This window comes from Siphateles boraxobius, unplaced genomic scaffold (genome assembly GCF_051911475.1).
Source record: "Siphateles boraxobius isolate OS27281-9 unplaced genomic scaffold, OSU_SipBor_1 257, whole genome shotgun sequence".
Taxonomy (NCBI): domain Eukaryota; kingdom Metazoa; phylum Chordata; class Actinopteri; order Cypriniformes; family Leuciscidae; genus Siphateles; species Siphateles boraxobius.
In genome coordinates this window covers 170,001-183,476 of record NW_027508873.1, presented here as the reverse complement: position 1 = coordinate 183,476, position 13,476 = coordinate 170,001, and the positions used below count along the sequence as shown (strand labels likewise).

Genomic DNA, 13,476 nt, shown 5'->3' with positions numbered 1-13,476 from the left:
AGAGTGAGTGTGAGAGTGAGTGTGAGAGTGAGTGTGAGAGTGAGTGTGAGTGAGAGAGTGTGAGTGAGAGAGTGTGAGTGAGAGAGTGAGTGTGAGAGTGAGTGAGAGAGTGAGTGTGAGAGAGAGTGTGAGAGAGAGTGTGAGAGAGAGTGTGAGAGAGAGTGTGAAAGAGAGTGTGAGAGAGAGTGTGAGAGAGAGTGTGAGAGAGAGTGTGAGCGAGAGTGTGAGAGTGAGTGTGAGAGAGAGTGTGAGAGTGAGTGTGAGAGTGAGTGTGAGTGTGAGAGAGTGTGAGAGAGAGTGTGAGAGTGAGTGTGAGAGTGAGTGTGAGAGAGAGAGTGTGAGAGTGAGTGTGAGAGTGAGTGTGAGAGTGAGTGTGAGAGAGAGTGTGAGAGAGAGTGTGAGAGAGAGTGTGAGAGAGAGTGTGAGAGTGAGTGTGAGAGAGAGTGTGAGAGAGAGTGTGAGAGAGAGTGTGAGAGAGAGTGTGAGAGAGTGAGAGTGGGGGTGTGAGATTGAGTGAGTGAGTCCAAGCGATCATATCCAAGATGGAAGTGATCATATTTAAGTGTTTGTATACAAATCAGTTTAGTATAACCTTCAGTATTATAGTAATGTACTGACTGACTACTATTTAGAGTTTACAGCATTGGTTGAGATATTTTTTCTTGAGAACATTTTCCATGTACTGTATCTGATATATATGCAAAATAATCTATATGGAATTGAGTCAGAATCGAATCGAGTCAGAATCGAATCATGAGATTTGTGTCAATACCCAGCTCTACTGTGAACCTGAGCTTTTATGACTGAACAGAATCCTCACTGAATTCATCCTTACCCGTCCCATCTCAAACTCTCGACACGCCATCATGATGACCTGCAGAACAGAGGGCCATGCGTCACTTATGAGAACTCACACTCACTCTCCCTCTCTCTCTCACTCACACTCAAACTATAGATACATAAATCACACATCTATTTACACATAAATAGATACAGTGGGTCACTCTAGAGCAGCAATTCTAAAACTGTGGTCCGCGGACCACTATTTGTCCGTCAGGGTACTGCAGGTGGTCCGTGGAAAGGCAAAATAAAATATAAAATAATATTTTTTTACCTTCATTTTACCAGGAAATTCCCATAAAAAAATAAAAAGTAAAAAGAATATGTAGGCCTATATTGATATAAAATTTAAATAAAATTGTCAAGTTATTGTGCGATTACTAAAATAGGCTTGTGGCGCTCGGCCGTGACGTTCAAGTTCAGTGCCGTTAGAGCCACAACATGGATCGGTGGATAGCAACCGGTTCTTCATCAGGGCTCTCAAGTGTGACAGTCACTCATTTCGGTCTTTTGTCACGCACTCCCGCCACACATTGTATTTCTCATGCAGAAAAACTATTTATAATATATTTAATATGCCGCAGCGCCCAACATTTCTCTGACCGCGCCGCTCTAACTATGAACCGTCAGGAATCAAGCGCGTCTCCCCTGGTGTTGTTCGTCGAGCTACACAATAACCAATCAGAAAATAGCACGATTGTATCTGGGTAAGATTTAACAAAAAAATTAATGAAAAAAAAAAACATTTGTCATGAAACACCCCCACTTCCCCCCTGATTATGCCCTCGAGCGCTTGAGTAAATAAATAAAATATGCGGCAGCCGTTGTGTTTAGTAAACTTTCTTTTAACGAGCCTGTTGTACTGATGTGATGACCAGTTATAGTTTTAGTGCTAGTAAGCCTATTTAGAGGTGCGGATTAATTCAGGTAGGATATATTATGTGTGTAGACATATTTTATTATGTGTATTATGAGGTGGTCTGCGAAAATTCTTGATTACAAATAGTGGCCCACACACACAAAAGTTCGAGAACCCCTGCTCTAGAAAATTAGCGGTCTCTGGCATTGTGAATATCTAGCACATATTTAGCCGCTAGTGCAGCTGTACTATCACAGTTCAAAGAATGATGGGATCAAAATATAAAATCTGGGCATAAAAGTTTCTCTTATATCGGTGTATTTTGAACAGAAGAGCAGAAAGCGTTCCTCATCCTCTATGTGCTATAGATCACAGTGTCTACAGATCCTCTACTCTCTCTCTGTCCACACACACACACACACACACACACACACACACACACACACACACACACACACCTCTGCTCTCTCTCTGTCCAGTGTCTATGTCTTCCTCTCTCTATCTCTAGATCATGGTCACTTAATCTGTATTTGGAGAGGATTTGTCTTCCTTTAAATGTTTAAAAAACGGATAACTGGCCAATTTAGTAGTTCTATTGAGGGTCGAGTAACATTGGAGTTTATTCTGGAGGTCAAAACTTGCTTTTAGTGACTCATGAGTGTCTTTTAGATGTGTGTGTATTTCTTTAACAATAGTTTTGGGGCTGTAGCTGTGGTCAGCGGGGGGTGTAGTCTGATGGAGGAGTTGAAGAGCACTCACACTCACTCTCTCTCGCGCTCTCACGCTCTCTCGCGCTCTCTCACTCTCTCGCGCTCTCTCACTCTCTCTCGCTCACTCGCGCTCTCTCGCTCACTCTCGCTCTCTCGCTCACTCGCGCTCTCTCGCTCACTCGCGCTCTCTCACTCACTCGCGCTCTCTCACTCACTCGCGCTCTCTCACTCACTCGCGCTCTCTCACTCACTCGCGCTCTCTCACTCACTCTCGCTCTCTCACTCGCGCTCTCTCACTCTCTCGCGCTCTCTCACTCACTCTCGCTCTCTCACTCGCGCTCTCTCACTCACTCTCGCTCTCTCACTCACTCGCGCTCTCTCACTCACTCTCGCTCACTCACTCGCGCTCTCTCACTCACTCGCGCTCTCTCACTCACTCTCGCTCTCTCACTCGCGCTCTCTCACTCACTCTCGCTCTCTCACTCACTCGCGCTCTCTCACTCACTCTCGCTCTCTCACTCGCGCTCTCTCACTCTCTCGCGCTCTCTCACTCTCTCGCGCTCTCTCACTCACTCTCGCTCTCTCACTCACGCTCTCTCACTCTCTCGCGCTCTCTCACTCACGCTCTCTCACTCAATCACGCTCTCTCACTCACTCTCGCTCTCTCACTCTCTCGCGCTCTCTCACTCTCTCGCGCTCTCTCACTCACTCTCGCTCTCTCACTCGCGCTCTCTCACTCACTCTCGCTCTCTCACTCGCGCTCTCTCACTCTCTCGCGCTCTCTCACTCACGCTCTCTCACTCAATCACGCTCTCACTCAATCACGCTCTCTCACTCACTCACGCTCTCTCACTCACGCTCTCTCACTCTCTCGCGCTCTCTCACTCACGCTCTCTCACTCACTCACGCTCTCTCACTCAATCACGCTCTCTCACTCACTCACGCTCTCTCACTCACTCTCGCTCTCTCACTCTCTCGCGCTCTCACTCACTCGCGCTCTCTCACTCTCTCGCGCTCTCTCACTCACTCTCGCTCTCTCACTCGCGCTCTCTCACTCTCTCGCGCTCACTCACTCAGTCGCGCTCTCTCACTCTCTCACGCTCTCTCACTCAGTCGCGCTCTCTCACTCTCTCACGCTCTCTCACTCACGCTCTCTCACTCACTCACGCTCTCTCACTCACTCACGCTCTCTCACTCACGCTCTCTCACTCACTCACGCTCTCTCACTCACGCTCTCTCACTCACGCTCTCTCACTCACGCTCTCTCACTCACGCTCTCTCACTCACGCTCTCTCACTCACGCTCTCACGCTCTCTCACTCACTCACGCTCTCACGCTCTCTCTCACGCTCTCTCACTCACGCTCTCTCTCACTCACTCACGCTCTCTCTCACGCTCTCTCTCACGCTCTCTCACTCACGCTCTCTCTCACGCTCTCTCTCACGCTCTCTCACTCACGCTCTCTCACGCTCTCTCTCACTCACTCACGCTCTCTCACTCACTCACGCTCTCACGCTCTCTCACTCACTCACGCTCTCACGCTCTCTCACTCACTCACGCTCTCTCACTCACTCACGCTCTCTCACTCACTCACGCTCTCTCACTCACGCTCTCTCACTCACTCACGCTCTCACACTCACTCACGCTCTCACTCACGCTCTCTCACTCACTCACGCTCTCTCACTCACTCACGCTCTCACTCACGCTCTCTCACTCGCGCTCTCTCACGCTCTCACGCTCTCTCACTCACGCTCTCTCACTCCCTCACGCTCTCTCACTCCCTCACGCTCTCTCACTCACTCACGCTCTCTCACTCACTCACGCTCTCTCACTCACTCACGCTCTCTCACTCACGCTCTCTCTCACTCACTCACGCTCACGCTCTCTCACTCACTCACGCTCTCACGCTCTCTCACTCACTCACGCTCTCACGCTCTCTCACTCACTCACGCTCTCTCACTCACTCACGCTCTCTCACTCACTCACGCTCTCTCACTCACTCACGCTCTCTCACTCACTCACGCTCTCTCACTCACTCACGCTCTCTCACTCACTCACGCTCTCTCACTCACTCACGCTCTCTCACTCACTCACGCTCTCTCACTCACTCACGCTCTCTCACTCACGCTCTCTCACTCACTCACGCTCTCTCTCTCACTCACGCTCTCTCTCTCACTCACGCTCTCTCTCTCACTCACGCTCTCACTCACGCTCTCACTCACGCTCTCTCACTCACTCGCGCTCTCTCACTCACTCACGCTCTCTCACTCACGCTCTCTCACTCACGCTCTCACTCACGCTCTCTCACTCACGCTCTCTCACTCACGCTCTCTCACTCACGCTCTCTCACTCACGCTCTCTCACTCACGCTCTCTCACTCACGCTCTCTCACTCACGCTCTCTCACTCACGCTCTCTCGCTCGCTCGCGCTCTCTCGCTCGCGCTCTCTCGCTCGCTCGCGCTCTCTCGCTCACTCACGCTCTCTCGCTCACTCACGCTCTCGCGCTCTCCCACTCGCTCGCGCTCTCTCACTCGCCCGCTCGCGCTCTCTCACTCGCTCGCGCTCTCTCACTCGCTCGCACTCTCTCACTCACGCTCTCACGCTCTCTCACTCACGCTCTCACGCTCTCTCACTCACGCTCTCTCACTCACTCACGCTCTCTCACTCGCGCTCTCTCGTGCTCTCTCGCTCGCGCTCTCTCACTCACTCACGCTCTCTCACTCACTCGCGCTCTCTCACTCACTCGCGCTCTCTCGTGCTCTCTCACTCGCGCTCTCTCACTCGCGCTCTCTCACTCGCGCTCTCTCACTCGCGCTCTCTCACTCGCGCTCTCTCACTCACTCGCGCTCACAGCAGAATCACTCACGCTCTCACGCTCTCTCACTCACTCACGCTCTCTCACTCACTCACGCTCTCTCACTCACTCACGCTCTCCCACTCACTCACGCTCTCCCACTCACTCACGCTCTCCCACTCACTCACGCTCTCCCACTCACTCACGCTCTCTCACTCACGCTCTCTCACTCACTCACGCTCTCTCACTCACTCACGCTCTCTCACTCACTCACGCTCTCTCACTCACTCACGCTCTCTCACTCACTCACTCACGCTCTCTCACTCACGCTCTCTCACTCACGCTCTCTCACTCACGCTCTCTCACTCACGCTCTCTCACTCACGCTCTCTCACTCACGCTCTCTCACTCACGCTCTCACGCTCTCTCACTCACGCTCTCACGCTCTCTCACTCACGCTCTCACGCTCTCACGCTCTCTCACTCACGCTCTCACGCTCTCTCACTCACGCTCTCTCGCTCACTCACGCTCTCTCGCTCACTCACGCTCTCTCACTCACTCACGCTCTCTCACTCACTCACGCTCTCTCACTCACTCACGCTCTCTCACTCACTCACGCTCTCTCACTCACGCTCTCTCACTCACTCACGCTCTCTCACTCACTCACGCTCTCTCACTCTCTCACGTTCTCTCAGTCGCTCACTCGCGCTCTCTCGCTCACTCGCGCCCTCTCGCTCACTCGCGCCCTCTCGCTCACTCGCGCCCTCTCGCTCACTCGCGCCCTCTCGCTCACTCGCGCCCTCTCGCTCACTCGCGCCCTCTCGCTCACTCGCGCCCTCTCGCTCACTCGCGCTCTCTCACGCTCTCTCACTCACGCTCTCTCACTCACGCTCTCTCACTCGCTCACGCTCTCTCACTCGCTCGCGCTCTCGCGCTCTCCCTCGCTCGCGCTCTCCCACTCGCTCGCGCTCTCCCACTCGCTCGCGCTCACTCACTCGCGCTCTCTCGCTCGCGCTCTCCCACTCGCTCGCGCTCTCTCACTCGCCCGCTCGCGCTCTCTCACTCGCCCGCTCGCGCTCTCTCACTCGCCCGCTCGCGCTCTCTCACTCACGCTCTCTCACTCACGCTCTCTCACTCACTCACTCACTCACGCTCTCTCACTCACTCACTCACTCACGCTCTCTCACTCACTCACTCACTCACGCTCTCTCACTCACTCACTCACGCTCTCTCGCTCACTCACTCACGCTCTCTCGCTCACTCACTCACGCTCTCACGCTCTCTCACTCACGCTCTCTCGCTCACTCACTCACGCTCTCTCGCTCACTCACTCACGCTCTCACGCTCTCTCACTCACGCTCTCACGCTCTCTCACTCACGCTCTCTCACTCACTCACTCACGCTCTCTCACTCACGCTCTCTCACTCACTCACTCACGCTCTCTCACTCACTCACGCTCTCTCACTCACTCACGCTCTCTCACTCACTCACGCTCTCTCACTCACTCACGCTCTCTCACTCACTCACGCTCTCTCACTCACTCACGCTCTCTCACTCACTCACTCACGCTCTCTCACTCACGCTCTCTCACTCACTCACGCTCTCTCACTCACTCACGCTCTCTCACTCACTCACGCTCTCACTCACTCACGCTCTCACTCACTCACGCTCTCTCACTCACTCACTCACGCTCTCTCACTCACTCACTCACGCTCTCTCACTCACTCACTCACGCTCTCTCACTCACTCACTCACGCTCTCTCACTCACTCACTCACGCTCTCTCACTCGCTCGCGCTCTCTCACTCGCTCGCGCTCTCTCACTGGCGCTCTCTCGCTCGCGCTCTCTCGCTCGCGCTCTCTCACTCGCGCTCTCTCACTCGCGCTCTCTCACTCGCGCTCTCTCGCTCGCGCTCTCTCACTCGCGCTCTCTCACTCGCGCTCTCTCACTCGCGCTCTCTCACTCACTCGCGCTCACAGCAGAATCACTCACCGCAACCCTGTATTCCCAGATCATCCTCCAGAAGTCCAGCACAGTGTTGGGCAGCGGCCCCTGAGTGGCTATGTAGGCCTCCGGTCCGTCTATTCCCTGCACACACAAACACACACGATCAACCACACGCAATCTACAGTCTCCACGGCTTCATCAGATTGTTTAAGCGAGATTCTAGATAATGTTTATTTATGTCACATCAGGGCAAATTATAAGAAACACTTCAGTTCAAGAGTCAAGAAAGCAAACAGCTGTTGAATGGAGAGTAACTGCGATTGCACTGATATATGTGTCTGCATTCACACACACTCTCACACACAGACACACACACGCTGAGGGGCGTCTGCAGAGACAGGAAGTCTTCAGTACCTTGATGAAGTTTGCATTGATGTAATCTGTGTCCTGGTTGGATGTTTTTAACGTCATCTTCACACGACTGTGGTCGACTGATGTGCGAGAGAAAGACAGTGTCAGCAAATATACACACACACACCAAAAACAACAACACAAGCCTTCCTCACACTATCATCATCCTCATGTTTATCTCTGTTCAAGAACAAACATCACTCGTGTGATCTCAGACAGACACATGTTAGCGCTGGATCATGAACGTTTACTCACACGGCAGAATGTCCTTGTATCGGTTCTTCTTCACGTTTTCCTCCTGCTCTCCTACATTAGTGGGGTAGATCTTCTCTGTTCTGTATTTGGTTGATAATCGGCGTAATCTCTGCAAAAGACACACAGAACAGCTTTAACAGAAGAAAGATTGTGTTTAGCCACAGACATTTACGGCAGAGGAAACAAGTTCAGCGCTTCAGACGCAGGAGGAGTGAGTGCGAACAGAGCCGAGAAACAGAAGTTACTGCAGAGATTCTCAGATCAGCTGCAGGTTTGGATCATCAGCACTTTATTAGAGTGAGAATGTTAAGGTTAGTGTGTTTGTCATGTTTATGCAACACATCCACATCACACATCAACACAACATCCTCTCACATATAGTAGATTCCTTTGTCAATAAACCACTAGTTCACTTGTGAGCATGTTCAAGCATCATGTCTGTTTTTCTCCTCCTCCATGTGGCTCACCAAACATAGGAAGCTGTGTGTGTGTGTGTGTGTGTGTGTGTGTGTGTGTGTGTGTGTGTGTGTGTGTGTGTGGGCTGCAATACTTCCTTTCCTGCCAGTGTTGGGGAAGAACAATTGCCGACATGACACAGTTCTGCTGTGTTGTCTTCTCATTGGTCCATTTCCTGGTCCACCCGTCAGAGCCGACGCCCACATAGCAGACGGGCATGTCACATCACACACACACACACACACACATGCCTTTATCTGTCTCAGACTTCTACTGATGTAATATGTCTGTAACCACTGCAGACAGACCCACAACAGAAGTGTGTGATGGAGATCACTGACCGCTCTGCTCAGGTTTACATCAGTCCATCTATTACTGTGCCATAATCCACTCACAACAAACCACACAAAAAGTGTGATTACATGAGACTAGTTACTCTAAAACAGTTTATAATGAATCTCAGACAGCAGCGTCTCAAAGCCCCTCCCTCACACCTCACCCTCCATCCTGATTGGCTGAGCTCTAAGAGGCTGTTAGACACACACACACACACACACACAGGCTCGATCACGTGTGGATTGTGTCCACCTTTACACAGAGGATTCAACATCCCTGAACACGTCCAGCAGATACTGAGACTAGCCCATTACTGAGACCAGCCCCATTACTGAGACTAGCCCCATTACTGAGACCAGCCCATTACTGAGACTAGCCCCATTACTGAGACCAGCCCCATTACTGAGACCAGCCCCATTACTGATACCAGCCCCATTACTGATACCAGCCCCATTACTGAGACCAGCCCCATTACTGAGACCAGCCCCATTACTGAGACCAGCCCCATTACTGAGACCAGCCCCATTACTGAGACCAGCCCCATTACTGAGACCAGCCCCATTACTGAGACCAGCCCCATTACTGATACCAGCCCCATTACTGAGACCAGCCCCATTACTGAGACCAGCCCCATTACTGAGACCAGCCCCATTACTGAGACCAGCCCCATTACTGAGACCAGCCCCATTACTGAGACCAGCCCCATTACTGAGACCAGCCCCATTACTGAGACCAGCCCCATTACTGATACCAGCCCCATTACTGAGACCAGCCCCATTACTGAGACCAGCCCCATTACTGAGACCAGCCCCATTACTGAGACCAGCCCCATTACTGATACCAGCCCCATTACTGATACCAGCCCCATTACTGAGACCAGCCCCATTACTGAGACCAGCCCCATTACTGATACCAGCCCCATTACTGAGACCAGCCCCATTACTGATACCAGCCCCATTACTGATACCAGCCCCATTACTGATACCAGCCCCATTACTGAGACCAGCCCCATTACTGAGACTAGCCCATTACTGAGACCAGCCCATTACTGACACCAGCCCCATTACTGATACCAGCCCCATTACTGAGACCAGCCCCATTACTGATACCAGCCCCATTACTGAGACCAGCCCCATTACTGATACCAGCCCCATTACTGATACCAGCCCCATTACTGAGACCAGCCCCATTACTGAGACTAGCCCATTACTGAGACCAGCCCATTACTGATACCAGCCCCATTACTGAGACCAGCCCCATTACTGATACCAGCCCCATTACTGATACCAGCCCCATTACTGATACCAGCCCCATTACTGAGACCAGCCCCATTACTGAGACCAGCCCCATTACTGATACCAGCCCCATTACTGATACCAGCCCCATTACTGAGACCAGCCCCATTACTGAGACTAGCCCATTACTGAGACCAGCCCCATTACTGATACCAGCCCCATTACTGAGACCAGCCCCATTACTGAGACCAGCCCCATTACTGATACCAGCCCCATTACTGATACCAGCCCCATTACTGATACCAGCCCCATTACTGAGACCAGCCCCATTAAACACACCCACACACACTAAACACACCCACACACACTAAACACACCCACACCTGCTGAACACACACACACACACACACACACCTGCTGAACACACACACACACACACACACACACACACACACACACACACTGAACACACACACACACTGAACACACAAAACACACACAGAGCACACACACGGCACACACACACAATGAACAGACACACAGAACAAACACACACACACTGAACACACACCCACAACACAAACAGAACACACACTGAACACACACACAACACACCCACACACACAGAACACACACACACTGAACACACACACACTGAACACACACACACACAACACGCACACACTGAACACACTGAAAACATACACACAAACTGAAAACACAGACACTGAAAACACACACACACACACACAACACACACACACACTGAACACACACACACACACACACACACTGAACACACAAACACACACAATGAACACACACACACACACACACACACACACACACAATGAACACACACACACACACACACTGAACACACACACACACACACACACACACACACACTGAACACACACACACTGAACACACACACTGAACACACACACTGAACACACACACTGAACACACACACTGAACACACACACACACACACACACAGAACAGATACACGGAAAAAACACACACACACACTGAACACACACACACCCACACCCACACACACACTGAACACACACACACTGAACACACACACACTGAACACACAGAACAGATACACGGAAAAAACACACACACACACTGAACACACACACACCCACACTGAACACACACACACTGAACACACACACAAACACAGAACACACACACACAGAACACACACACACTAAACACACACACACTCAACACACACTGAACACACACTGAACACACACACGCTGAACACGAACACACACACACACTGAACACGAACACACTGAACACACACACACACATTGAACACACAACACACACTGAACACAACACACACACACACTGAACACACAAACACTGAACACACTCACAGAACACACACTGAACACACAGAACACACACACTGAACACACACACACACACACACACACACACACTGAACAGACACACACACACACACACACACACACACTGAACACACACACACACACACACACACTGAACACACAACACACACTGAACACACACACACACTGAACACACACACACAGTGAACACACACACACACACACTGAACACACACACACACAGAACAGATACACGGAAAAAACACACACACACACTGAACACACACACACCCACACTGAACACACACACACACACACTGAACACACACACAAACACAGAACACACACACACAGAACACACACACACTAAACACACACACACTCAACACACACTGAACACACACACGCTGAACACGAACACACACACACACTGAACACGAACACACTGAACACACACACACACATTGAACACACAACACACACTGAACACAACACACACACACACTGAACACACAAACACTGAACACACTCACAGAACACACACTGAACACACTGAACACAAACACAGAACACACACACTGAACACACACACACACTGAACACACACACACACACACACACACACACTGAACAGACACACACACACACACACACTGAACACACACACACACACACACACACACACACACACTGAACACAACACACACACTGAACACACAAACACACTCACACACACTGAACACACAAACACACTCACACACACTGAACACACACACACTGAACACAAACTGAACACACACTGAACACACACACTGAACACACACTGAACACACACTGAACACACACTGAACACACACACAGAACAAACACACACACACACTGAACACACACACACAGAACACACCCACACACAGAACACACCCACACACTCACACACACACTGAACACCCACACTGAACACACCCACACACACTGAACACACACACCCACCCACACTGAACACACCCACACACACTGAACACCCACACACACACACACACACAGACCACACACACACACACAGACAGAACACAGACACAGACAGAACACACACACACACACTGAACACACACACAACACACCCACTGAACACACACACACACACACACAGACCACACACACACACAGACAGAACACACAGGCAGACAGAACACACACACACACACACACACTGAACACACACTAAATACACACACACACTGAACACACACACAACACACCCACACACACACTGAACACACACACTTAACACACTGAACAAACACAAACACACACAGAACACACACAGTGAACACACACACACACACACACTGAACACACACACTGAACAGACACACCAGACACAACACACACACTTAACACACACAACACACACACACACTGAACACACACACAGAACACACACACACAGAATGAACACACACACACACACAGAACGAACACACACACACAGAACACATACACACACACAGAACGAACACACACACTGAACACACACACTGAACACACACACACTGAACACACACACACTGAACACACACACACACTGAACAGAACACACAACACACACTGAACACAACACACACACACACACTGAACACAACACACACACACACACACACTGAACACAACACACACACACACTGAACACAACACACACACACACTGAACACACAAACACTAAACACACACACAGAACACACACTGAACACACTCACACACACTGAACACAAACACGCTGAGCACACACACGCTGAACACACACACGCTGAACACACACACGCTGAACACACACACCTGCTGAACACACACACACCTGCTGAACACACACCTGCTGAACACACACCTGCTGAACACACACACACTGAACACACACACACTGAACACACACACACACACTGAACACACACACACACACACTGAACACACCTGCTGAACACACACCTGCTGAACACACACCTGCTGAACACACACCTGCTGAACACACACACACACACACACACACACTGAACACACGCTGAGCACACACTTGCTGAACACACACACACACAGACACACTGAACACACACACTGAACACACACACACACTGAACACACACACACTGAACACACACACACTGAGCACACACACACTGAACACACACACACGCTGAACACACACACACGCTGAACACACACACACGCTGAACACACACACACGCTGAACACACACACAC

At 50.9% G+C, this 13,476-nt stretch overlaps 1 protein-coding gene across 3 annotated transcripts in view; it reads right to left on the bottom strand.

Moving 5' to 3' along the window:
• Window positions 1-13,476, bottom strand: part of ptpn12 (protein tyrosine phosphatase non-receptor type 12) — a 37,012-nt gene that overhangs the window by 16,692 nt on the left and 6,844 nt on the right. For all 3 annotated transcript variants that reach the window (XR_013207212.1, XM_077244007.1, XM_077244006.1), the window contains exons 2-5: window positions 7,816-7,924; window positions 7,564-7,640; window positions 7,195-7,290; window positions 836-874 (exon numbers count right to left, since the gene is read on the bottom strand). Coding sequence is in view for 2 of the 3 variants with exons in the window: in XM_077244007.1 (XP_077100122.1) it covers window positions 836-874; window positions 7,195-7,290; window positions 7,564-7,640; window positions 7,816-7,924 (321 nt within the window). In the remaining variant the exon portion in view is untranslated. The remainder of the gene's footprint in view (window positions 1-835; window positions 875-7,194; window positions 7,291-7,563; window positions 7,641-7,815; window positions 7,925-13,476) is intronic.